This window comes from Schistocerca nitens, chromosome 1, assembly GCF_023898315.1.
Source record: "Schistocerca nitens isolate TAMUIC-IGC-003100 chromosome 1, iqSchNite1.1, whole genome shotgun sequence".
Taxonomy (NCBI): Eukaryota; Metazoa; Arthropoda; class Insecta; order Orthoptera; family Acrididae; genus Schistocerca; species Schistocerca nitens.
In genome coordinates this window covers 787,076,671-787,104,437 of record NC_064614.1, presented here as the reverse complement: position 1 = coordinate 787,104,437, position 27,767 = coordinate 787,076,671, and the positions used below count along the sequence as shown (strand labels likewise).

General features: G+C 42.0%; 1 protein-coding gene across 2 annotated transcripts in view; it reads left to right on the top strand.

Annotated features, from left to right (window-relative positions):
* The window catches only part of LOC126261883 (THO complex subunit 6), a 56,376-nt gene that overhangs the window by 26,906 nt on the left and 1,703 nt on the right, over positions 1–27,767 (top strand). For both annotated transcript variants that reach the window (XR_007546705.1, XM_049958576.1), the window contains exons 4-5: positions 13,556–13,718; positions 26,194–26,430. Coding sequence is in view for 1 of the 2 variants with exons in the window: in XM_049958576.1 (XP_049814533.1) it covers positions 13,556–13,718; positions 26,194–26,430 (400 nt within the window). In the remaining variant the exon portion in view is untranslated. The remainder of the gene's footprint in view (positions 1–13,555; positions 13,719–26,193; positions 26,431–27,767) is intronic.

Genomic DNA, 27,767 nt, shown 5'->3' with positions numbered 1-27,767 from the left:
AGGTGGACAGAAGGAGTATGCTGACACCCTTAGACCTCATGGACCGGTATCCTCCTGCCTCTGTGCCCTGTACCAGCGAATCTTTAGAAAGCTGGCACTTGGCAAGAAGGCTGGCACTTGGCAGCTGCCGAGGTGACAACCCTTCATTTTATCCTCATCATGACTCTCCTCCAATGGAACATTTGCAGCCTTCGATGCAACAAAGAGGATTTACGGCTGCTCTTAGAATTGCAGTGTCCACTTGTTCTCCCTTCAGAAAACAAAATTGCATCATCACAGCTGCTTTGAGCTCTCACATTTTTTCCTGGTTCGTTTTGACCTTGACCTTTTCTCTCTGAGCTGTTTACATCCCTCCGTCACTCAGTGCCACCAAGGAAGACTTCCTTCAGCTTATTGTGCAGCTACCTCACCCCTTTTTGCTGCTTTAAAATGCACCATCCCAGAACCTGTCTGAGAGGTGCCCTCTTGGCCAAGCTTTTTAATCAAAATAACCTCTTCTTCTGTAACACAGGAGCACTCATGTTCCTTTCAGACTCCATGCACACCTATTCTCATTTGGATTTATCCTTCTGCACTGCCCAGCTTGCTCATCGTCTCGAGTCGTCCGTTGTCTCTGTCAGCTGGCCGCTGTGGCCGAGCAGTTCTAGGCGCTTCGGTCTGGAACCGTGCTGCTGCTACGATTGCGAGCTCAAATCCTGCCTTGGGCATGGAAGTGTGTGATGTCCTTAGGTTAGTTAGGTTTAAGCTGTTCTAAGTCTAGGGGACTGATGACCTCAGATGTTAAGTCCCATAGTGATTAGTTCCATTTGAACAAATCTCTCTGTCACATACTTGAGCGACCATTTCCTGTGTGGTATCCATTTGCTGACTCCTACCCCATGTACTTGCACAACCAAATGGGAGCTTACTAACGCCGACTGAAGCCTTTACTCCTCCCTGACAATCTTTGATGAACAACATTTTCCCAGTTGTAATGATCGGGTGGAATATCTTACAAATGTTACCCTTACCGCCTTAGAACATTCCATTCCTTGCCCTTCCTCTTTACCATGCTGTGTTCTGGTCCCTTGGTGGACTGAGGCATGCCATGATGCAATTTGCGCACAGGGATGTGCTCTCCGCATTTTAACCATTTCCTATGATGTCAAACTGCATTCACTGTAAATGGTTGCATGCACAGTGTCATCATGTTCTTTGGGGTAGCAAAAAAGCTAGCTCAATTTTATTCACTAGTTCTTTTAACAGGTCCACTCCTTATTCCATTGTGTGGGCCAACCTCCGACAACTCTCTGGGACCAAGATCCATTCCCCAATTTCTGGCCTGACAGTAACAGACCCTACTGCTATCTCCAACACCTTGGGCTGCCATTTTTCAAAGATTTCGATCTCCTCCTGCTATCACCCTGCCTTCCTCCATCGGAAGTGAGTTGAGGTGGCTCAGGTGATACCCTACTCTTCTCAAAATCATTGAGTGCTACAATGCTGCCTTTACTATGAGCGAGATCATGCTCTCACATCATCCCTATCCTCTGCCCCAGGGCCAGAAGTTGTTCACATTCAGATGTTGTAGCACGTTCTCTGCGGGCAAGCACTTTCTGCTTAATATGTACAACCGCATCTGGGCAGAAGGCACGTTTCCCAGATACTGGGCCGACCGGGGTGGCCGAGCGGTTCTAGGTGCTACAGTCTGGAACCGCACGACCGCTATGGTCGCAGGTTCGAATCCTGCCTCGGGCATGGGTGTGTGTGATGTCCTTAGGTTAGATAGGTTTAAGTAGTTCTAAGTTTTAGGGGACTGATGACCTCAGAAGTTAAGTCCCATAGTGCTCAGAGCCATTTGAACCAGATACTGGCATGAAGCCACTGTCATACCCAGGACAAACATCTTCCTTCTAGCTACCGCCCCATTTCTCTCATCAGCTGCGTTTGCAAGGTGCTGGAAGGTATGATTCATGCCTGGCTGGTATAGTGGCTCGAGTCTCACAATTTACTAATCTTTGCATAGTGTGGATTTCGAGCATGCCATTCTGCAATTGTCCATCTCGTCACTTTGTCCACCCATGTTATGAGTAGTTTTCTGCAGAAATCCCAGACTGTGACCATGTTTTTCGATTTGAGAAAGGCCTATGACACCTGCTGGAGTAACGATATCCTCCATACTCTCTACATGTGGGGCATCTGTGGTCGCCTACCCTGTTTCCTTGGGGAATTTTTAAAAGACTGGGCTTTCAAGTTAAGTTTTGGTTGTGCTTTGTCGAACACCTTTATCCAGGAAAATGGTATGCCTCAGGGTTCCATCCTGAGCATTGTCCTCTTTGCTATGGCCATTAATCCTATAGTGGCTAAAGACATCAGTGGCCTTTGTTGATCTGTCAGCAGCATATGACACTGTGTGGCTAGATGGGCTGACTCCTGCTGAAGTTAAAAATGCATGTCCCAAGTAATAAACTGATGACACTTGTGGGAAATATGTTAACCAACCTCTACTTCAAGGTCAGCATTGGACAAAAACAGAGGAAGTAATTTACCTTGAAAAATGGGCTCTCCCAATGGTCTGTCCTAGCACCCCTACTTTTCCATCTGTACGCCAGTGACATGCCAGACATTGCTAGCACAAAGTTTTGCTATGCTGGCAACCTTGCCATAACTGTACAAACCAGTGCACTTGAGGAAGGAGAAGCTATATTATCTAGAGACTTAGAAACTCTCAACACATACTACAAAGCATGGAGACTCCATCCAAAAACAGTAAAGACAGAAGTCTGCGCATTCCATCTGAACAACAGAATTGCAAACCAGCAGTTGAATGTCAGCTTCTGCCAACAAAAGGTTAGACATAATTTCCAGCCTAAATACCTTCGTGTCACACTAGATCATTTCATCTGCAGAGAAGGGAGTGGACAAGGCTGAACAGAATAAGAAATGGCCACGCCAGGTGCAACACTATGATGCACAAGTGGCAACTTCGAGATTCTCCAGCCTGTGATTGTGGGGCCCAAGAATAAACTGTTCAACATATTGTTAGAGACTGTCCTCAGAGGAAGTATCCTGGACCATGTAGTGACTTTATTAATGCTACTTCCTCTGCTGTTAGTTGGCTTCAATCATTAGATATTGAACTATGATTAAATGTATCTTCCTTTTTTAACCTGCAATTATATCAGTCAAAGAAGTCAGTAATATTAAGTAAGTAATTTTCAAAATTTAAAAATGTGTATACAGTTTGTGCCAAAAAGTAAAACTAAAGTATATGTAAATACTTACCTAGATATAAGTGTAAAATTAACCTTTATGTACATGTCAATGTTAGTTGTTGTTGCCATACAATAAATAAATAAAATCCTATAGTGGCCTGTCTCCCACTGGGTATCTCCAGCTCCCTTTTCATTGACGAATTTACCACCTATTGCAGTTCTGCATGGACCTGTTAACTGAGCAGCATCTTCAGCGACGTCTCGATCGCCTTTACCCATAGAGCATCACAATGGCTTATGTTTTTCCATTGACAAAACCGTTTCTATGAATTTCTGGTGGCACAATTGGTTTCTTTCACCATCTTTACATCTTGGGGCTGTTGCTCTTCCGTTCATTGAAACTACAAAATTCCTGCCCCTCATGCTCAATAGGGAACTTTCTTGGTCCTTACACATGTCTTACATGGCAGCTCGCTGTATGTGGTCCCTCAGTGTCCTACGTGTCCTCAGTGGTACTTCCTGGGGAGCAGATTGAACCACCCTCTTTCATTTGTACCAGTCCCTAGTCCGTTTGAAAACAGACTATGGGTGTTTCGTGTATGCAGCTGCATGTCCATCCCTCTTACACCGTCTCAATACTATCCACCATCATGACATCCGTTTGGATACTGCCACGTTTTACGCTAGCCCAGATGAGAGTCTGTATGCAGAAGCTGCCGAACTATCGCTGTGCTACAGCTGTGACTTTCTCCTCAGCAGATACGTATGCCCTTTGTATGCCATGCGTGGCCACCCATCCTGTGCCTCCTTCTTCAATGACTCATTTGATTGCCAGTATGGGGCATGTCCTCCTTTTCTGTTACCTCATGGAGTTTGCTTTCGACTCATGCTCTGGCAGCTTTGCTTCACGCTACCTGCAGCTTTTCTAGTGGGTGTGAACCCTTCACCACTTTGGCTTCATGTGGTGGCCCGTATTCACCTCCACCTTCATTCACTTCCCAAGGACAATACTCCAGCCTTGCTCTACCACCATCAGTTTCACAATCTTCACATGAAACTTTGTGATAGTACCTTTGTGTACACTGATGGTTCTCGGACTGACCTTGGTGTCGAGTGTGCCTTCGTCATTGACGCCGACGTTATCTGTATCGGCTTCAGGAAAACTGCTCAGAATTTACAGCAGAGCTCTTCCTCCTGTATCAGGCCACACAGTACATCCGGCGACACAGACTTTTCAATTGCATCATCTGCTCAGATTCTCTCAGTGCCCTTCAAAGCCTCTGTGTACTGTACACTGTCCATCCCTTAGTGCAATGGGTTCAGGAAAGCTGTCACTTGCTCAGTCTTGATGGAGCCTCTGTGATGTTTATGTGGGTTCCTGGTCACATCGGTCCAACAGGAAATGAGGCCACTGACGCTGCTGTCACTGCTGCAGTCCTCATACCTCAGCCTGTTAGTTCTTATATTCCCTCCAATGATCTCTGTGTTGCTGTCTGTCAGCTGGTGGTGTCACTTTGGCATCGCCACTGCTCCTTCTTTCATGGGAACAAGCTTTGGGTTATTAAGCCTCTCCCAGTGGCTTGGGTGACCTCCTCTTGGCTCTCTCTCCACGAGGAGATCATTTTAACTAGGTTGTGTGTTGGGCAGTATCTTTTTAGCCATCACCATTTGTTAAGTGGTGCTCCTCCATCACTTTGTGCACGTTACGCTCAACTTTTGATGGTCCACCATTTCCTGACGGAATGCCCTTTTTTTAATCACTTATGTCCTTGTTTGAGTTTGCCGTCTCAGTTATCGGCCATTTTAGCGAACGACATTTGGGCTTACTTTTTGTCTGTCGTAGGAATATGGCGGAGGCCATTTAATTTTTAGTTCTGGTCCTCCGTTTCTCTGTGGTGTATTTAATAGACTTTTCTTCATGTCCCGGTTTTTATCTGTCTTCTCTGACGCTGATTGGGATTGACATGTAGTTGTTTTTAACTCCTTTCTGTGTCTTCATGTTCTACAGTTTGTTTTTACACGGGTGCATATGATCCCTAAAACAAAAACAAAACAGAAAAAAATACTGTTATTTTGTTTGAACTGAATTATAATTGCGTCTTTAAATGAAATATCCAGTAGAAATCTCAGTTTTAGGTTAATCAAGAATTGCTAGTGTTCCTTCTAAATAAATTAGAAAAAAAAAATTTGTTTCATTACTGAAAGTGTTCACTCATTAATGTTTACATCAACACGCACTGAGTTGACAAAAGTCATTGGATAGTGACATGCACATATACAGATGGTTGTAGTATCGCGTGCGCAACTATAAAAGTGCAGCACATTGGCGGAGCTGTTATTTGTACTCAGATATACAAGTAAAAAGGTTTCCGACCTGATTGTGATCAGTTTTTAGTTTTGGTTATGTCATATTCTGTAGATCATTTTCCCGATTATTTTATCGATATGATGTGGGACAAGTCCAGGGTGTATACGACCTGGGATATCCGGGAAAAACCCGGGAATTGTTTAGAATACCGGGAATTTTTCTTTGTTTTAGCTTTCAGTTAAATTTTTGTGGTTTTGACTGGTAAGAACCAATATTCTAATAAAGGATATTACTGTATCCCGCTACTGCAGAGCAATACTGCAGCAACAAAACATGAAGAAAAAAAAAAAAAAATAAAATAAAATAAAATTTAAATTGCAAAGGAAATGCGCCGTATACAGCAACAAAACAGTGCTCATACCAGCATATGCCAATAGCGAAGTGTGTCAAAGGCTTTAGGAAGACTATGCAATGCTTTATAATAACAAATTGCCCCCGATAAGCGTGACGTCGTTAACTGTTTAAATTAGATTCGTTTGAGCAGTTGCAGTCGCGATCTTGCGCATGCACAGTTGAGTCGTGTATGAGTAGTACCTTCTCCCGCTTCTGGTTACAGAAGTGTGGCTGGGCGCCACTACTTAATATTGCCCCGGTTCGGAAATAAAGTAAATATGGGGCTGATGCACAGAGCAGTCTGAGTTGTGGTGCGGAGGTGGGTCGTTGCCACGTGACCTGTGTTTACGTTCAGTGATTTTGTTGTTCCCTCTTCGTTTATTGCTCTCATGTTAAACGTTAACAAATCGGATTTTTGTGGCCGGGAGTTATCAAATTAATTAAAATAACTTCGCTTAATTAAAGAAGGATAAAATATGTTTTAAGTTTCAGATTTTATTCCCACCTTTCTGACAGTCAAGCATTAATCGCCTTTCAGAACAATGAAGTCATTTTTGCCGGTTTGCTAAAGTGATTAGGCCTTTATTAATCTTTTCAGCTGAGACAGTCAATTTATTTGAAACGAAGTCTTTGATTTCACACTATTGGCTAGTTTCAACTGGTTGCCGCATTTCAAGTGCACGTATGGCATTATGCCATAATAAAGAACCAAACAAGAGACAATACAGTACTGATACTTCAAGAAAATTTACATACAATTGTGCATTTTAAGCCGAATTATGCATTTTAGTATGGTTCATGAAATTCCGACGCTCTTGAAGTATCCTCTTTTGTCTTGTTTCTTTTATGACATAATGTAAGATCTTTTAGTGTTTTACACATACGAACATAAGGGCTTCCTGCGTCATCGTAGCTGTGCAAGCGCGGTGACACCTGTTATCTGGTGCTCTGTTGCAACTGCTGAAACGAACCTATTTCTAACAGGTCGCGGGAAAATATTGCGAATGGTGGTTTGAAAAGCGTTACATTCAAAGCAGATTTCCTTTTACGCAAGATGAACTATATGCGAGAATGTACGAAGAATTTCTTAAATCACAAATTGTTTGACTCTCATTTAAAAATCAAGTCTTTGAGGACGACCATTTGGAAGACTTTCGAGCCCAGAAGATCAGACATTTACGTCTTTATTAAAACTTTTACTGGCACATTTGTGTGATGTATTTTAAAGTGTAACATGCGCAAAAAAGATCAACATTATATGTGGAAGCTTAGCTTCTCTTCCAGCTTATTAAGCTTCGAGCCCAATATTATATGTGAATGATATGTATATTGATTTAAACCATAACTTTCCTTATTTGTGTGTTCGTGCTACGTAAGAGTGATATTGCTCTTGGCTGACTACACCAGGTGTCCCATGCTGTCATCATCTGGCGAGATCACGCTTACAAAAGCGTATCGCAATCTCGATTTCAATGTTTCTGAAAGTGACATGCGGTGGATGGTGGAATTCAAATTTATATCTTCGTAATACGAAAATATGCAGCGTACGTGTTGCAGCACATCAAAGGTCTTTCAAAAAGTGGTTTTCCCCCCCTGAGTTTTGTTTTCTAAAGTGCCGGGAAATTCTACGTTGGTATATAAAACCATAAACATTCAAAGGACTGATGTGTTTTACGGTGCCGAGAAAGAGTATATTGTCACTTAACATAGAAAATGTGTACTTTCGCCCGGGAGAAAATGTATTTTTAACCGGGAAGTCCGGGAAAAAGCCGGGAATTTTTTTTTCCTTGTCCATGTGTACACCCTGAAGTCAGATTACAAGATATATATATACATGCATGAATAGTGCTAATATTAATATTACTGAAATTTTTAGTTCTACATATGCAACTACAGTTAGAGGTACAATTTTATTTTTATTTTTTATTACCATTTCTGAAACAGAAACTCGTCCATGGAGTAGAAGGAGTTGTCCTAAAGAAATGATTTAAATTTAGATTTAAAACTTGATCTGCTATCTGCCAGACACTTGACGTTGTTGGGCAGATGATCAAAGATTTTTGTTGCTGAATAATGTACTCCTTTTTGAGCAACTGACAGCTTCAATAATGGATAGGAAAGGTCATTTTTCCCTCTAGTGTTGTACGTATGAACATCACTGTTCTTCGCGAATTAAGATGGATTATTTGTAATGATTTTCATTAGTGAATATATGTAATCTGATGGTGCAGTTAAAATACTAACTCCTTGAAAAGGTGCCTACATGACGTCCTTGGGTGAATACCACTAATTATTCTCATTGCTTTCTTTTGTGCAATCAATACTTTATGTCGAAGTGGTGAATTACCCCAGAAAACTATTCCATAAGACATTATTGACTGGAAATATGCAAAGTACGTTAGGAGGCGGATCTGTTTATTACCAAAACTAGCGATTATACGAAGAGCAAAAGAAGCTGAACCTAGTTGTTTGAGAAGCTCAGTAATATGCTTCTTCCAGTTCAAGTTCTCATCAATGTGAACACCCAAAAATTTGGAGAAATCTACCCTCTTAACTGAGCCCTGTTCATATCCTACATCAATTGTCAGTATGATTCTATTCGGTGTACAGAACTGGATATAGTGAGTTTTTTCAAAATTAAGGGAGAGTCAATTTTCTGCGAATCACTTAATTCTTTGAAAGACATCCTTAATAGTATCTTCAGCTGCTTTTTCTGGAATGGGATATTATAACACTCATGTCATCTGCAAAAACCATTAGTTCCACTTGCTGAATGTTAAGTGGGAGGTCATTCACATGAATAAGGAACAGCAGAGGACCTAAAATTGAACCCTGTGGGACTCCGTTTGTGATAACTCCCCATTCACTAGAATTTACCACCCTCCCAACATTATTTGTGCTATTCAGCACAACTTTTTGCTTTCTGTTCATTAAGTATGATTCAAACCGGCTGTGTATATAGCCTTCAATTCCATAAAACCTCCACACAGACTTTGAACACGGAATGGTAATTGGAGGTAGATGCATGGGTCATTCTGTTTCAGAAATTGTTAGGGGACTCAGTTTTCCAAGATCCACAATATGAAGAGTGTGCTGAGAGTACCAAATTTCAGGCACTTCTTCTTACCATGGACAATACAGTGGCCGATGGCCTTCACCTAATGAGTGAGGGTAGTGGTGTTTGCGTAGAGTGTCAGTGCCAACAGACAAGCAGCACTGCACGAAACAACCACATGAACCAATGTGGGACCTATGGTAAGCATATCCATTTGGATAGTGTGGATAGGATTGTTTGGTTACAGCAGCAGACGGCAGACGTGTGTATTTGCTAACAGTATGACATTGTATGCAGTGCCTCTCATGAGCTCGTGACCATGTCAGTTACACCGCAGGCGACTGGAAAACAGTGACTTGATCAGATGAGTCCCAATTTCAGCTGATAAGAGCTGATGGTGGGATTCAAGTGTGGCACATTCTCCACCAAGCCATGGACCCATGTTGTCAACAAGGCACTGTGCAAGCTAGTGGTGACTCATAATGGTGTGGGATGTGTTTACATGGAATGGACTAGGTCCTGGATGACAATACACCATGTGATCAGACCACAATTGTTGGCGACTGGTTTGAAGAACATTCTGGACAATTCAAGCGAGTGATTTGGCCATCCACATTGACTAACATGAAACCCATCAAACATTTACAGGACGTAATCAAGACATTGGTTCGTGCACAAAATCATGCACTGGCAAGACTTTCGTAATCATGGACGGCTATAGAGGCAGCATGGCTCAATATTTCTACATGGGACTTCTAATTATTTGTTGACTCCACATCACATGAAGTTACTGCACTATGCCGGGCAAAAGGAGGTCCAGCATGCTATTAGGCGGTGTCCCATGACTTTTGTTACCCAATATAATTGATTTATGTATGTGGAAAACTTAATGCTTCAAATGAATTGTCAATTTAGCTTTTGCATTACTTTTTTAATGGTGTGGTAGTGGACACCATACTTTCAGAACTTCTACAGAGTGAACAGATCTTTGATATTGCAGTATCTATGACTGACCACATACTTGGAGTTATATATCGTTGTCTTGTAAACTTATGTTGTTTTATGCTACGGACTGACGTGACAGTTTGTCTGTCACTGAAATGCTACCATTGAGAAAGTTTTAGGAAGCATAACTAACCCATGAAAGGAGTGGCTTGCAAAAAAAAAATTTGTTTGTCTGGCCCTTGAGTATTGTTCATCAGTCTTGGATCCTTGGATTACTAGAAGATTGAGGTTGGAATAATAATGATGATATTATGAAAAGAATACATCGCCACTCACCATATAGAGGAGTATTGAGTTTTAGATGGCTGCAACAAAGTCTTTTATACATTTGAACTTTTGGCCAAAAGGCTTTCTTCTAAAGTAGAAAAAAACACACATATTGTATGCCCACACACCCACCGTCGTCGCAACTGCACAGATATCGCTTCGACGCCCTCCCCCTTTGGCAGTGGAGCTGATCTCAAAAGTTTGTGTATATATTGTCCCGGCTAGTTAAGAACCATTCCCTGCCGTATGGGTTGGGCATAACACATCTCTGAATCATGTTGTGAGCCTAGTCGTGTGAACTAGCAGTTGATTGCGTCTTTCCAGAGATAATTCATACACTTTCAACCACGATGGACCCAAAGACAGTTTTGTTTTTTGTTACTTTGGAGAAAGATATCAATTGAGTTCCAGTCTATTTTTACTAATTTGTTTCCCTGAGTAATTTGATTTAGTTACTTTAGCAGTCTGTATGCATTCGTTGAATCCTATTAAATATGCTTGTAAAAAGTTTATCAGCTTCCTTCAATAACCCTTGAATGTTCACAGATAATATTGTCTATGTATTAGCGCTCATTAAGGAATTTAGTAAACACTGGGAATGTCTCGTATATTTCTGTTTTATTGACACAATTAAGTTCTTAAATTAATGAGAGATAGCACTGGGGGATCAATGAAAGGCGAGTTGATCATAGTGTGTATTGTTTCAGTCTGATAACAGTCAGTCAGTACCACATTCCTTCGTGTACCTATCACCAAAGATATGATTTCCCATGAAACTGTCCTTTGCCATTAATGTCCGATAAATTATAAATATGCCTCTGGGCCTTACAGTGTCTAAGCTTCTCAATTCTCAAGACACAATATTAATTATGGGTTCGAATCCTTACAATGTCTGTTCAGCAAAAGTTTAGTCTTTTAATTGGCACTATTTTACACTTCTCGTTTATTAGCGGAATCATCTTGACAACGGGCGGCAAAGATACTAGTTTGATAAGGTCCAAACTGTTTTCGTTCCCAATACTCTTTAATAATTCGCATACAGCGAATAAAATCCCAATTCAACATAAAAGTTTCCGTATTGTCAATAAATCTCTTTACAGTTGTAAGTATATGCTCGTAGCATTTCGTTTGACATGTACAATCACCATTCACTTGAATATCAATGTTTGTACACCCAATCACCTCTAATTGACTCTGTCTCTGAATTTATCCCAAAATAATCTATTCTCCACCACTCCAATGTCTAATCCAGTTCTAAGAGTGCAATTTAATTAGGCTTCTAATCCCAAAATTCTGACTTCTCCAGAAGAACTGTGAACACACTCGCCACTGCTGAAAACAAAAACTCAAGAGACCTAACAATCCTGCACATTGTTTTATATATTATATTCAAAACAAAACACAGCTCTGTTATGTTTTCTTTGGGTTCCCTTTGTACTACTTTGCATTACTCTATTTCGAATATCTACTCGTTGTAAAATTTCAACTAACTATTACTTCGAAATACTACTACCGTTTTTTGGCTCTTAGGTCATTTCGTATTACAGAATTTAATTTTATACTTGTTTCTTATAACCACTCTCTAAAGAGCAGTTACAATTTGCACAAGCATAACTCAAACACATGACCACTGTCTCTGGCCACTGAGGCCAAACTGAAAACGGCTACTGTGCCTGATGGTGAAGCAATCTGTGGAGCGTGGTTCCTGACTACCCGCCCCGGCGTTATATCTTTTTCATAATACTGGATTAATAGAAGATAGAGAGAAGATCCAATGAAAAGTGGTGTGCTGTGTAGTGTCATGAAATATTCACATAGGCCTAGATGCTTAACAAACTAGAGTGGTAGACTACAAGAAGGGCGTTGTGCATCATGTGAAGGTTTACCGTTAAAATTTTGATACTGTATATTCCATGAATATTTAGGAAACATATTGTGTCTTCTCACAAACCTCTTATGAAATGACCAAAATGAGAAATCAGAGAAATTAGAGCTCATACGGAGATTTATTGAAATTTGTCGCCCCAGTCACTATTCATGAAATGAACAGGGAAGGAGGGGAAAGGGTAACAGTACTAGAAGTACCCTCGTATCACACACACCCCAAAAAGTGGTTTGTAGATCACAGAGAGTAGATAGAGAATAATAAATAACAAATAATGTACAGTGAGTTCCTATGTTTTGCAGAAGTACTGTGTTTAAAGATTGTATAGACTCAGTGCATTTTGACGGATTAATTTATTTAAAAAAATTATTTATCATTACTGTTCACTCACGACTACAGATGTTGTGTGAGGAAGGATAAGGAAAAGTCCAAGAGTTAGTTTTTTTCCTAAACTGTGCCAAATGTGGAGGCTGTATTTGCTCTCCATGCTCATAGTAGATGATGATCTATGCCTAGGTAGTTAAGAATAACTGGTTCCAAGAAATATGACAGATGTGAAGGTAGAATGGTGTGTAAAATGCCCTTTATCGACCATACTACCAGCTGGAATTCATATTTTATCTCATAGCTGCAGAATACAGACAATGACTTTAGTAGATCATCTAACTGGATGAGGTGGCGGACATTGAGCTTAGTGTTAGATTTTCTGTGCTTTTTTTAAGTCACTTCAAGCAGATGTTGAGTAAGTTGCTTTGAATGGATCACAGCTGAGCCACTTAATCTGTTCCTCGCTACAGTTCTTACAACCTTAGTCGTGACATGATAATAAACTCTGGACACTTCCTTTTCAAGTAATTTAGCATACATTTAATGTGGGTGAACAAACTACAGCATGACAGTAAAAGTCTTACTTGTCTTCCATTTTAATACTCCTCCTTTTTTATCTACACATGCCCCCCCTCCCCCCCAAAATCTCTCTCTCTCTCTCTCTCTCTCTCTCTCTCTCTCTCTCTGTTGGCACCGGAGGAGTGCAACAAATCAAGAATGCAAAACAGGTTTATAGTACACACAGTTTATGCCATTCACATTCCTGCTCTTTAATATCTGTTTGTTTATAGGATGCCATGCTGAGATCACTGAGTTGGTGAAAAACCATAATGTCACTCATTTCAATAATGTTTTGAATCTTATATATGACAAGATATCAGTATAGAATGGGAACAATAATTTAATGAATTGGATTTAATGTTCAGACCAGTGATTAAATTGTTTCAGGGAGTAAGCTCATTTGTCAACTATTTTATGACTTCACCACAGAGTTTTATTTACTAAGAATTTAGGTACAAGCTTAATGTACATGTTTCTTGTAATGTTTGGTGTAATGCATCTAGTTATTACCCGTTTATGAGTGCTATTATGTGTCACTTATGCATACATGTGATTTTCAGGGATAATCAGATAGTATCTGCAAGTGAGGATGGAACTGTACGTATTTGGGATTTAAGACAGACGAGAGCAATAGCTGTTATTCAACCACATCTGAGTAACAAGGTAGCCCGACCAGACCTGGGGAAATGGATTGGAGCAGCCGCTGTTAGTGATGACTGGCTTGTATGTTTATCCCCTTTGCTGTCTTATTAGTCAATAATTTCCTTTTCTTAATAGTTTTAGTGAATCTTCCCCTCTCCCTCTTATTTTCTGAGTATGTAGAAATGTAGCTGATATTTAGCAGTGCTTATGTTGTAGAACTTGCAGCAGCAGATCCTTTGAACAACAGAAATGGGAAATGCACGTTGAGCACTTCCTCCATTCTTGCAGTCCCCTCTCCCCAACCTCCAATAGTTCCCATCTTCAGCCACCTCAGTGCAACTTCCTTACTCCCAGTCCATTGCTCTCTCACCAATCCTCAGTCATCTTGAAACTGTACTCTCATTTCTCTGCCATTGACACTACACCACATCAATATCTTTTTATGTTACGATGATTAATCCTCGTTTGGTCACTGCTGCTAAGAGTTCTCTGTTTACCTTCCCCATGCCCCATGCATCTCCCTTCTCTATGTTGCCATAGAGTGTTCCTCTCATATACAGCTGTCTACCCAAGCAACCACTCAATACTCGCAAACTATGTACTTTTTTCCAGAACATTTTTTAACATTGGTGAAGCAGCTGACCCTTCCCACTTAGGAAAAAAAGTCTAGTAAACATGGGCCTTAAAATTTGTACCTGGAGAGCCACGAGCACGTGTTCATCTTCAATACTATGAAATACATCCCTTCTACTTCAAACTCTTCACTTTCCCTCCCATTTAGGAAAAAAAGTCTAGTAAACATGGGCCCTAAAATTTGTACCTGGAGAGCCACGAGCACGTGTTCGTCTTCAATACTATGAAATACATCCCTTCTACTTCAAACTCTTCACTTTCCATATTTCGGAAGGAGGTGGTATGGACCAAAACAAGAAAAAAAGTCTAGTAAACATGGGTCCTAAAATGTGTACCTTAAGAGCTATGATCACTTGTTCAGTAGAAGAAATGTGTTTCACACAACTGAAGATAGACACGTGTTCGTAGCTCGTAAAGTATGCATTTTGAACCCCAAGTGTAGTGGATATTTTTTTTTCTGGGTTTGATCCCTACTGCCTGACCCCAAAATATAGAAAACAAAGTCCTTGTGTAGAAGTGATCTGTTTCGTAGTATTGAAGATGAACAAGTTCTCATAGCTCTTAAGGTATGCATTTTAGAGCCCATGTTTACTAGACTTTTTTTTCTTGTTTGATGTAAGGAACCTGTTGCTAAAGCTTCTAGATATTTTTTGGGGGACATCCTGTATGAAGGTGCATAACGTCCTTGCGTGTTATATCTTTGTTGCAGTTCAGCCTGTTTTGAAGCTTCAGCACAATCAGAATACTTTAAGGCACTAGCTTTTAAAAGCGTTATGGTCTGAGAGTAGGTTGTGGGTTCCATAAAAGGTGTTTTAATTCTAAAGCTTTTCACAGATTACAGTGTTACACAGTATTTTCTGTACACATATCTCTTTTTCATGTGATGCATAATATTTCACCAGCATAGTTGCTGTAGCGTGCCTAGAGTTTAGAGGCCTATCGTCACCAACCACCTCCACTCGAGGATCCGAAGTTCATTAAACCCATTGCTGGCCCAAACTGGCCAAGCCATCTTCTTCAAATTCATCAAGTGTACAATCACTGTTTTCATGATACTGTAAAGTATTAAAATTACAGTGTATTGAGATCTTTTAATGTAACTGAATACACACACACACACACACACACACACACACACACACACACTCTTAGCATTAAAGGAAAGGGCTGCTGAACAAGTAATGAAACACTTCTTTTTTTCTTTTCTTTTGTTCACTGGCCAATTTTAATTTAAAAAATGTCAAATTTCTTTGTGGGACATAGTGAAATATTCTGGCTTCAGGCCCTATATTTTCATGGAGTTCCGATAGGTGGCGGTGCTATACATAGCCTAATGGAGGTGTGTTCCAAGCAAAGAGCTGTCATTTAGTTTCTTTTGGCAGAAAACCAGAGCATCACAGATACTCATAGGTGCTTTCAGAATGTCTGCAGAGACCTGGCAGTGAACAGAGCACGCTGAGTCGTTGGGTGAGGCGTCTGCGAGTATCCGGTCTCCCACAGGCTGGCTTGCCATACACGGCAATGACTCCTCCAGTGTTGGAATGTACGGATACTCTCATTCAAGGTGATTGGTGGGTTACAATCAAACACCTTGCTGCTCAGCTGGACATCTCTGCTGGTAGTGCTGACACGCTCATCTACCAGTTGGAGTTGCATGCCCATTGGGTTCCTCACTGCCTAACAAAACACCATAAAGAGCAATGTAGGACCATTTGTCCATCTGTGCTGAATTGCTTGTGTGTTATGAGACTGATAATTAAACATGGATTCATAATTTCGAACTGGAAACAAAACAGCAATGCATGGAGTGACGCCACACCACGTCTCCTCTGAAGAAAAGGTTTGAAGCTGCTCCCTTAGCTGGTAAAGTCATGGTGACAGTCTTCTGGGACTCTGAAGGGGCTATTCTGTTTGATATCCTCCCTCATGGTGCAACAATCAACTCTGAAGTGTATTGTGCTACCCTCAGGGAATTGAAGAAATGACTTCAGCGTGTTCATCACCACAAAAATTCAAATAAACTTCTCCTTCTCCATGACAGTGCAAGGCCTCATACAAGTCTGTGCATCTGAGAGGAGCTCACAAAACTTTGTTGGACTGTTCTTCCTTATCCACCCTATAGTCCAGACCTTGCACCTTCCGACTTACATCTGTGTGGCCCAATGAAGGATGCACTCTGCAAGAAGCAGTATGTGGATGATGGGGAGGTTATTGATGTAGCAAGATGTTGACACTGATGTCAATCAGTAGAGCGGCACCATGTGAATGTACAGCCCCCCCCCTCCCAAATTGGGTGGCATAAGGCCTTTGCATTGAATGGAGATTATGTTGAAAAAATAGGATTTTGTAGCCTAAGGAGTGGGGGAATAGTATGGTGTATTTGAATCTCGAATAAAACCAACTTGCTTTCAGAGAAAAAAAAGTGTTGCATTACTTACTGCATGCTGCTTGTATAGTGGCATTAATTTGCTGTGTATAAAAGAGGAAGTGAGTAAACTCTTCAGTGGAAATAAATGACACACACACATTCATGCACACACAACTCACTCACACATGACCACAGTTTCTTGCTGCTGAGACCTCAGCAGCCAAATTCTGTGATCATGTGCGTGTCATTTGCGTAAGAGCGCGCGCGTGGTGTGGTGTGTGTGTGTGTGTTTTGTCTATTTCCGATGAAGGCCTTGTTGGCCAAAAGATTACTTTCTGACAGTCTTTTTGTGGTGCCTATCTGTAATTGAGCATCTCTGTAGTATGGTGAGTAGCAACTATTCTTTTCATAATATTGTTATATTTTGAAGTGGTTAAACTCTATGATATACAGCAAGCTGTACACACAGCAATTCATTGTAATAGTGTATTTTATTGGGAGAGAGTCCAGATTGTCTTCTTTTTTTTAATACAACTAATAGGTGTTGGCTTACTCAAGCCATAATTGGACAAGATTTGCTTGGCAAAAATTGTATTTGTGTGTCATATAGCTTAAAAGAGTAAAAGTAACATATTTTATAAAACTAAATCTAACATTAATTAGCCTCATACGTACAGCCATTCTGACTGATTGCAACTTCTTCCATGTGTCTTCTTATTTCCTCTGCCGATTTGGAGTCACATATAGTGTGATTATATAGTTTATACAGATGGATTAGACAGATCTTCAATTTTCCTCATCTTGCGTGTACCATTTTTTCTTTTTTGCAGTCCGAGGATCTTCTTTAAATTTTCTCTTTTATTCCTCTCTAGTTCTTCCATGTCTCCTTTTTTATTCAGCTTAGGCATTGTGAATTATAAAATACTGCTGGCTTGACAGCCATGGGGCATGTATTATTGATAATGTTTTATACCATATTCACAATGTTCTGTACGTATATAACTATTGTTTGTACATCATGATGAAATTATTTGTGGGTTGTTTATCACATCTGTTGGTGGAATAACATGCTTATATAGGTAATCTGAATATTTGTTGTCAATAGATGACATTGACATAATAAATTATTATGATTATTATTATATGAATATTTATGAGGTCACATACTTCTGTTCACAATATGTCCATTATTAAGAAGAGGAACTGGAAGTCATGCAGGACTAACAGGAAGGGGCCACTGCAGTAGAGGCCATGTAGTTGGATCTTGTAGAGGAGTAGTGGAGTTATTCTGCAGTCCACGACAACAGTGATGGAGACTTTGTCTGGGGGGGAAGGTGTTATAACCTTTAATCACTAATAAATTGCGTGGATATACAAAAGTAGAAATACTAGCGGGTTACATGCTACTAACTCCGTATCTGTCATTCGACTGCCGTGCCGTGACATGCGGCCGGCGCCGTTCATAGCCAGGTGGCGCTCCCGCGCTCGGCCGAGCTGCGGAGCGCCTCTATCGCCGTGTTCGCATACTGACGTAGCGGCACTTTTAAATCTTGTGGCACTGTCACAACACTTTTCCCCCCTTTGGAAAAAAACACTCACTTCCTTGGAGACACGGACAGTGCGGAGACATCCATGGCCTCTTGGGAGGCCCCGAGAAGATCCTGCGGAGAAACACGAGAGTATGGTCGAAAATGTCCAGGACGGAAGCTTGCGCGTGGAACGTGCCTCCTGGACGAGATGATGGGTGAAAACTCCGGAGCAGCATCCATAGGTGTCGTGGACCTGGGGGTGTGCTCCAGCGAGATGGGTCCCGGAGAAGGCTGCGTCGCGACTGGGGCCGGTTCCGGTGTACTCGGAAGCGGTAGCGACATCGGCTGCAGCAACACGCACGGAAGATCAGCAGCAGCGACAGGACTGGCTTCTCGGGCTGGTGGAGGCGAAAGAAGGGGCGGTGGCACTGGCGTGGCCACCACTCGTGGGCGCATCTGGTCGTAATGGCGAACAACCATGCTGTCGTCCGTACGTATTTCACAAAGCCGGCGGCCGCAAAGAGCCTGAACCACCCCTGGAATCCATTTAGGGCGGGATCCATACCCTCGTGCCCACATGTCGGCGCCCACCAAGTATTTTCCCGCACTATGGGACACAGTACAAGGCCTGACAGGGTGAAGCAGGTGCAGTAGAGTGCGCGGTTGGCGGCCATGCAAGAGTTCAGCAGGGCTGCGATCACCCAGAGGCGTGAAGCGATAAGAACTCAGAAATTGCAACAGAGCGTCATCTGTGGAAAAATCACTAAGGAATTTTTTCATCTGGCTTTTGAAAGTGTGGACAAGGCACTCGACCTCCCCATTCGATTGCGGATGGAAGGGCGGTGCTGTAACATGATGAATCCCTTGTCCAGTACAAAAATCACGGAAGGCCTGCGAAGAGAACTGAGGGCCATTGTCCGTGACAATCGTGGATGGAAGACCTTCTAGCGCAAAGATTTTGGACAAAGCCAGCGTCGTCGCCGCAGTGGTGGGCGACGGACATCGAACAACAAACGGAAACTTCGAGAAGGCGTCAATCAACAGTAGCCAATAAGTGCCGAGGAAGGGGCCGGCAAAGTCAGCGTGCACCCGTTCCTACGACTGCGCCGGATCAGGCCACGGAGAGGGCATTGTACGGGGTGCAGCCAGTTGTCGAGCACACTGACCACACGCAGCAACCATGTGGGCGATGTCCGAATCAATACCAGGCCAATAAACGTGCCTGCGGGCCAGGGACTTAGTCCGAGAAATCCCCCAATGGCCTTCATGCAATAGTTTGAGAACATCTTTGCAAAGGGAGGCTGGCACCACAACCCGTGGAGATGCGCCATCCGTGGCCAGAAGAACAACACCCTCACGAACAGACAGACGAAGGCGCAAGGCATGGTAGTTGCGAAGGGGATCCGATGCCCGGCCCTTGGTCCTGTCCGGCCAACCCCGTTGAACAAAACCGATCACCTGACGCAGGACCGGGTCCCGCGCAGTAGCCGACGCGACCTGCGAACCTGTAAGTGGAAAACCCTCGACCGCATGATGTTCTTCCTCATCAATGTGGAAACAGAGTAGTTCATCTCGATCGAAAACCGGGTCGGGGCCCATTGGCAAACGCGACAACGCGTCAGCGTTGGCGTGCTGGGCCGTGGGGCGATAGTGAATCTCATAGTGAAAACGAGACAAGTATAAGGCCCAACGTTGCAGGCAGTGAGCTGCCTTATCCGGAAGCGACACCGAGGGACTGAACTGAGAGACCAGCGGCTTGTGGTTGGTGATGAGGTGAAACTTAGAACCATACAAAAAAACGCTGAATTTTTTTAGAGCATAAATGATAGCGAGCGCCTCCTTTTCGATTTGAGAGTAACGCCGTTGGGCATTGTTGAGGGTCTTGGAAGCATAGGCGATGGGTTGTTCCGACCCATCCTCATACCGATGGGCGTGAACAGCCCCTAGGCCATACTGTGACGCGTCAGTCGCCAGAACCAAGTGCTGACCCGGACGGAATGTGGCAAGACAAGGCGCCGACTGCAAATGAGCCTTCAGGTGGACAAAAGCCTGCTCACACTCGTCGGACCAACAGAAAGGAACGTTTTTGCGTAACAGCTGATGCAGAAGATGAGCCACCGCCGCCGCGGATGGATTGAATTTGTGATAATAAGCAACCTTGCCTAGAAACGCCTGACGTTCTTTGACCGTAGACGGCCGGGGTAGAGCGGTAATGGCCGCAACGTGCTGTCGTAGAGGACGTATACCCTCACGGGACAAGTGGAAACCAAGACACACAATGGAGGGTTGGAAGAACTGTGACTTGTCCAGATTGCACTTCAACCCAGCTGAATGCAGAACCCGAAACAGTGAACGCAAATTGCGAAGGTGCTCCTCAGTGGAGGCCCCCGTGACAATGTCATCCAGGTAGTTGATGCAGCCGGGAACTGAAGCCGTGAGCTGTTCCAAAAACCGCTGAAAAATGGCCGGCGCACTAGCGACGCCAAATGGTAACCGCTGGTACTGATACAACCCACAAGGAGTGTTGATGACGAGAAATTCCTTGGAAGATGCATCCAACGGCAACTGATGGTACGCCTCTGATAAGTCAAGTTTGGAAAAGAACTGGCCCCCAGCGAGCTTGGTAAATAACTTCTCAGGACGGGGAAGAGGATAAGTGTCAATGAGGATCTGAGCGTTGACAGTGGCTTTAAAATCACCACACAATCGCAGACTCCCGTTTGGTTTAGAAACCACCACGATTGGCGATGCCCATTCGCTGGAGGTAACAGGAAGGAGAATCCCCGAAGCTGTTAACCTGTCTATCTCAGCTTTGACAGGTGCACCCAACGCCATCGGAATAGGGCGTGCCCGGAAAAACTTAGGGCGAACTGTAGGTTTAAGAGTAATGTGGGCTTCAAAATCCTTGGCACGACCCAGACCAGCAGAGAACAAGGACGAGAATTCAGAACACAATCCATCCAGCTGTTGATACGCAATATCCTCAGATATGAGGTGCACATCATCATCAATGGAGAACCCGAACAACTGGAAAGCATCATAACCGAACAGGTTTTCAGTGCCTGCATGATCCACCACATAAAATGTGAGGGGCCTAAAAACAGACTTGTAGGCAGTGGAAGCATCAAACTGGCCAACGATAGGAATTTTCTGCGTATTATAAGTTCGTAGATTTCGCGTAACTGGAGACAAGGGAGGGGAGCCCAACTCCAAATACGTGCGAGAATTAATGAGAGTTACTGCAGAGCCAGTGTCCACTTGCATGCAAATGTCTTTATCCAGAACACGAACAGTAACAAACAACTTATTTGTTTGAGAAAGCACACAGTTAACATCCATGTCCGATGCCTCGTCCTCGTCGACAGGAACTTTAGGGGACTGACACACAGAAGCAATGTGGCCTTTTTTCCTACATGAATTACACGTGGCCCAACGTTTTGGACACGCGGCCCTGTCATGCTGTACGAAACAATGTGGACAAGAAGGAAGTGCGGAACGAACCTGCTTCTGTGGTTGCTGTTTTCGCTGCGAGCGTGGCGGCCCAATGCGACGTTGTTGACGCGAGTGAACCGCCGCCACATCATCGTTCCCCTGTGAAACAGGCAAATTGTCCGCGCCGAAAGTGGTCTGTACGGCGCCTACATCACACCACGCGTCTATTTGCGCACCAGCAGCGTGAGACACTTCAAAAGATTGAGCGATGCTGAGAACTTCCGACAACAACGGGTTTGGCAGTTGTAAGGCACGTTGCCGAACTTCTTTATCAGGAGCAAGCCGTAGAATAGCGTCCCGAACCATTGAATCAGCATAAGACTCATGATGAGTGTCCGTGACAAACTGACATTTCCTACTCAGACCGTGTAGTTCCGCCGCCCAAGCCCGGTAAGATTGATGGGGCTGTTTACGACACCGGTAGAACGCCACGCGGGCGGCCACGACGTGGGTGTTTTTTCGGTAATAGTTAGACAATAAGTCACACATTTCTTGGAAGGACAGAGAGGCAGGTTCCCGCAGAGGGGCTAACTGAGATAGCAGCTGATAGATCCGTGGGGAAATCCAAGATAGAAATAACGACTTACACATAGGAGTGTCGACAACGCCGAAAGCCAAGAAGTGTTGCCGCAAACGCTTCTCATAATCCTCCCAGTCTTCAGCGGCCTCGTCGTAAGGACGGAACGGAGGCGGAGAAGAGGAAGACAGACGATGAGTAAGCGACGTCAACAACACCTGAATAGCAGCCGTCAGCTGTGTTTGTTGTGCCTGAATAGCAGCCGTTAGCTGTGTTTGTTGTTCAATGAGTGCTTGCAGAAGCTGTTCCATGTCTGCCCCGACACGAACACACAATTCCACAACGCAGGAAAAAAAATATCCGACCTCGTCGCCAAAAAGTGTTATAACCTTTAATCACTAATAAATTGCGTGGATATACAAAAGTAGAAACACTAGCGGGTTACATGCTACTAACTCCGTATCTGTCATTCGACTGCCGTGCCGTGACATGCGGCCGATGCCGTTCATAGCCAGCTGGCGCTCCCGCGCTCGGCCGAGCTGCGGACCGCCTCTATCGCCGTGTTCGCGTACTGACGTAGCAGCACTTTTAAATCTCGTGGCACTGTCACAACAGGAGGATTGTTTGGTCAGGATCAGTTAAATACTCGTGGTCTATGACTCCAAATTCTTGTTTCCTGTCTTGTAGACTGAAATAACTGCTTTCCAACAACCTGATCTACATTCAAGATGCCCCCTTAAAAAGTTAACCAACCTATTAATTTTCTGTTTTGAATTGCTCTCATGTGAACTCTCCACAACACACATTCTTTGTTCCTACAAGAAAAGTGATTTGAGGCCCCGCTATATCTGTCATTCATCTACCTTCCCTATGATTAGAGCAAACAACTGTTACAAAAAGCTTGAAAAGCTACTGACTCTTGTAAAATTTGCTAAAATGTAGGATATAAGCATTATTATTTTCATTTTTCTCTTCATTCAGAAACAACAGTAGTAACAACGTGGTTAATGAAAGGCAATTTGAAAACAGGAAAAAAGTTAAGAAAATAGGAAAAAAGTTAAAAGCAAGTTCATCGTAATATTTTTATTACATTATCAGCTTGGTTTATTTATTCTTATTCTAGTGCACTGCTATGGCTGTGACGTGCTCATGAAACATATCTGTACCTGTTTTAAGAAAAACAGCAGCAGGTATTTCCAATTGCATTATTCAAATAACAAAAAACTTTTCACATCTGAGTTTCTTTTGTAGGAAGATGCAAAGTAACAATGAGCTATCAGAATTTCTCATTTTGCAAATTGCCCTTTCCTGTAGTATTTGGCAAAGAAGATACTTAGAGTTTATCTTAATATTCTTTCATATTTGTAGATTTTTGTAAGAAAATGACTTATAAAGGTTGAAATGTTTGTTAGGTGAAGGTTCTTATGTGTTGTATGCATTTAAAATTTTTTAAATGTAATTTGAAATGGTTGGACATTTTACGCATAAGCCCTCAAAAATGGCAAGATTTTACAATTAATGATTCATAAAAGTGGTTGGCAGTTGGATTTTTTTTGTGTATGCCTGTTTTATTATTTAATAAGCTTGCACTATGTTTATTGGATAGAGGGACTTTTCAGTTGTTGCCTTCGTTATTTGGAGATGAGATTTGTTGTTATAAAGTAAAGATGAGCATCTAGTAAGCAATGTTTTCTTTTTGGAAATAATTAAATGAATAGAGAGTTAAAAAAGGTTTGCTTCTTTTATTTTAAGTACAAAATCCACCATTCCATATTATCTGACTGACTTTTGAGTCTTAGAGGTATGGAGGAGATGTAGAAACTAGAAATATGCTGAAAGTTCGTAACACAACCCTTTCTTGACACAACTCTCAGTTTCGAATCATCAGTAGCACTGTGCATGATTTCCAGTGACAAGATTTAATGACTTATTATGCACGTTTGCTGTGTTGGAAACGAGCTACATGAACATGTTAGTGCTCAGTAACCACATAAACTGATAGATTGTTGTTTCTGACCTCACCCGTGGCGGACATGAATGGTTTCTTGATTCTGGCCTTAAAAATATCTAGGTCTTAGTCCTTAGTAGCTATTTAAGTCTTCTGATATTTGTGCCAACTATGATGACCTCTTTGAAGTTTCTTTTGATAACTTCTTATCCATGTTTTTGCATTTATCTCTGTGATGCCATTTGCCTGCACTATGAGCTATCGGACAACCATGTTCCCCCATACAGACTATGTGGTACCTAGTTGCGTCATATAAGTGAGGCATGGCATGAAAAGAACTCTTTATCATTATTAATTTCCTAGTCTTTACATAACTGTTTACACATTCACATGTAATACCTGAGGAAATCTCTCTGTGCATTTCCAGAATTAATAAGAGACAGAATTAATAAGTGCTTAGATGGTGCATTTATTGGCAAATCTGAGTAGGATGGAGGAGTGTCCACGGTTGTGATTCCACCCAGGTGTTGCTGACTGTAACATTGCAATCGAATTCCTGAAATTTGTTATGATTGATTTCCATTTCCTTGCTATTACTGTAACATGAATCATAGTTTGCTCCTTTTGCAATTTGCCTCTGATGACAAATAAGGGCAGAACTGTACAAAAATTACATAGTTATCAACCAACACTTTCAAGTAAATAATTGAAAAAATAGCAATAGATAATTTAATGACAATATTATGAAAAGGATTATTGCTATTCACTATATAGTGGAGATGCTGAGATGCAGAAAGGCACAACAAAAAGTCTGTGAAAGAAAGCATTCAGCCAAACAGGCATTTGTCAGAATAGACAACATATACACACATACTCATTCAAATGCAAGGCCAGAGACTGTGGTCATGTGTGCGTTTGTGTGAGTTGTGTTTGCTTGAGAGTGTGTGTATGTGTCATCTATTATTGGTAAGTAGCAACTATCCTTCTCATTGTACTGTCATTATTACATTGTGGATTTTCCAGTAGATAATTAGTTGATTGCATTAATTTTACAACTTGAAGTCTGCTGCATATCTATTGCACTTAGTGTTCAGGACACATGCCTTTCATCAAAATAGGGGAAATAGTTGATTTCCTTCGTGATATTCAAGCAATTAAATCAAGAGATACAAGTAAACTATTATTGTAACTTAGAGTCTTACCAAAAGTAGGCTATACTGTGGTGTGTTGTTTGATGTTCCACTATATGATATCCTCTTGATCAAAGCTGTATGTTCGTAACTTATCTGAAACTTGTAAAATGTTCATAGCTCTTTATGACCTGCAGCCGGATATTATTTGGGCTTCTTCCAGCACGTGTACTTCTAGTGAACTAATAAATAATACAAGGTGTCCCAAAAAGAATGACCCAATTTTAAATAGTTTATTTATTTGGAAGAAGGGCTTAACACCAAAAAATTGCATACTAAATTACACAGAAAAGACATAAATTTATAAAAATCCATCGTAAATGTTCAATATGTCTGCCATTGGCTGCACGGACAACATCTAGCCGATAGCCGAATTCATCCCAAACTGAGTGTAAGGTGTCTTCTGTTACTGAAGTTGCAGCAGCTAATATTATGGTTTTTCCTTCTTCAATGTCACAAGCTAAGGGAGGAACATTTAGCACGAAATCGAATATGAAACGCCGCTGAACTGCGAGCACTGATTGAGTATGACTAAATTCAATAACACAATGCACCTTCTGTTGCGCGGATGCCATATTGAACGAGGCTGGCTACATGCTCCAGGTCAGCGCTCCTAGCAACATCTAGTGGTTTTTTTCTGAAACTCTAGACCAGGCTGATTACATCTAGTGCTGTTTCAGTTACCTAGTTACATTTGTCTCAATATTAATACAACTTAAAATCGGGTCATTCTTTTTGGGGCACCCTGTATTGTGTGTATCTTGGTTTGAGTGTTTCTTCATATATATATATATATATATATATATATATATATATATATATATATATGGAATCAGATCACATAAATTTTGTTTAGAGTTGTCCAAACTATTTTTCTAGTTGTGTGGAGGTGGCCCACGCTTAGGAGTTTGGCATTTGAGATCTATGGAAGTAACAACAACATTCAAATTAGAAGATTATGGGATCCATGTGGCAATGTTTTATGACGATGGAGTGATGGCAGGTGGTGCAAGTCCATATTTTTACCAGATGAATTTAAGTGGTGATATCTTGGCACAGATTCCTTCATCTTCAACAACTGTATATTCAGCTGTGTATCAAGAAGAACCATTGAAGGTATGGATTAAAATGAAATGTCCACATTTTTCAATATTTTCTGAGCAAGACTATGCCTTATGATGACTGTGACTGTAATTAACATGAGTCATTAGCTATGTGTGACTTTTAGATTAGCAATTATTTTAAACAAGGACTTATACACTGACAGAAAAAAAATTGCAACACCAAAAAATAATTAATGTAGAGTAATGAAATTTCAGGAATACATTCGTCTAGGTGACATATTTAAATGATTAACTTTGCAAAATCACATATTATTGTAAGTGCGAGATAAGCCTTTGCAAATGCTGGTCTATTAATAACCAGTTTAACCACCAGATTGGTGAAGGCAAGTATGAAAAAATGCATGCATTGTGTTGTGCAGATGCTGGACGTCAGTTTGTGGGCTGGAGTTCCACGCCTGTTGCACTTGATCGGTCAATAAAGGGACTGTTAATGCAGGTTGTAGATGACACTGGAGTTATCATCCAGTGATGTCCCATATGTGCTTGATTGGAGATGGATCTAGTGGTCAAGCAGGTCAAGGCAACATGTTGACACTCTGTAGAGCATGTTGGATTACAACAGCGGTATGTGGGTGAGCGTTATCCAATTGGAAAAACATCTCCTGGAATGCTTTTCATGAATGGCAGCACAACAGATTGAATCACTAGATTGACTTATAGATTTGCAGTCAGGGTGTGTGGGATAACCACAAGAGTGCTGCTGCTGTCATACAAAATTGTACCCTAGACCATAACTCCAAGTGTAGGTCTAGTGTGTCTAGCACACAGACAGGTTGGTTCCAGACACCAAGGCAGAAACAACTTTCATCAGAAAAAGCAACAAACATCCACCCTGCCCTTTAATTAGCTCTCGCTTGACACAACTGAAGTCACAAATAGTGGTCATTTGGGATTAGTGGAATGCATCCTAAAGGGCATCTGGCCCAAAGCTGTCCTTGAAGTAACCTGTTTGCAATAGTTCGTTGTGTCATTATGGTGGCAACAGCTGGTCAAATTGCTGCTGCAGATGCACTACGATGTACCAGAGCCCCATGCCAAACACATGGTCATTCTCTCGGTAGTGCCATGTGTCCGTCAGGAGCCAGTTTTCTTGCGGCTGTACATTCTTGTGGTCACTGCTGCCAGCAGTCATGTACAGAGCTACATTTCTGCCAGGTCTTTCTGCAGAATCACAGAAGGAATGTCCAGCTTCTCGTAACCCTGGTACAAATCATCTCACGTCGTCTTCATTGCCTTAAAGGCATTGTTGACTAACATCAACTCACCACATCCAATCCCATAAGTAACTAACACTCACAACTGTTACAGCATGTATTTAAAGCAAATCTG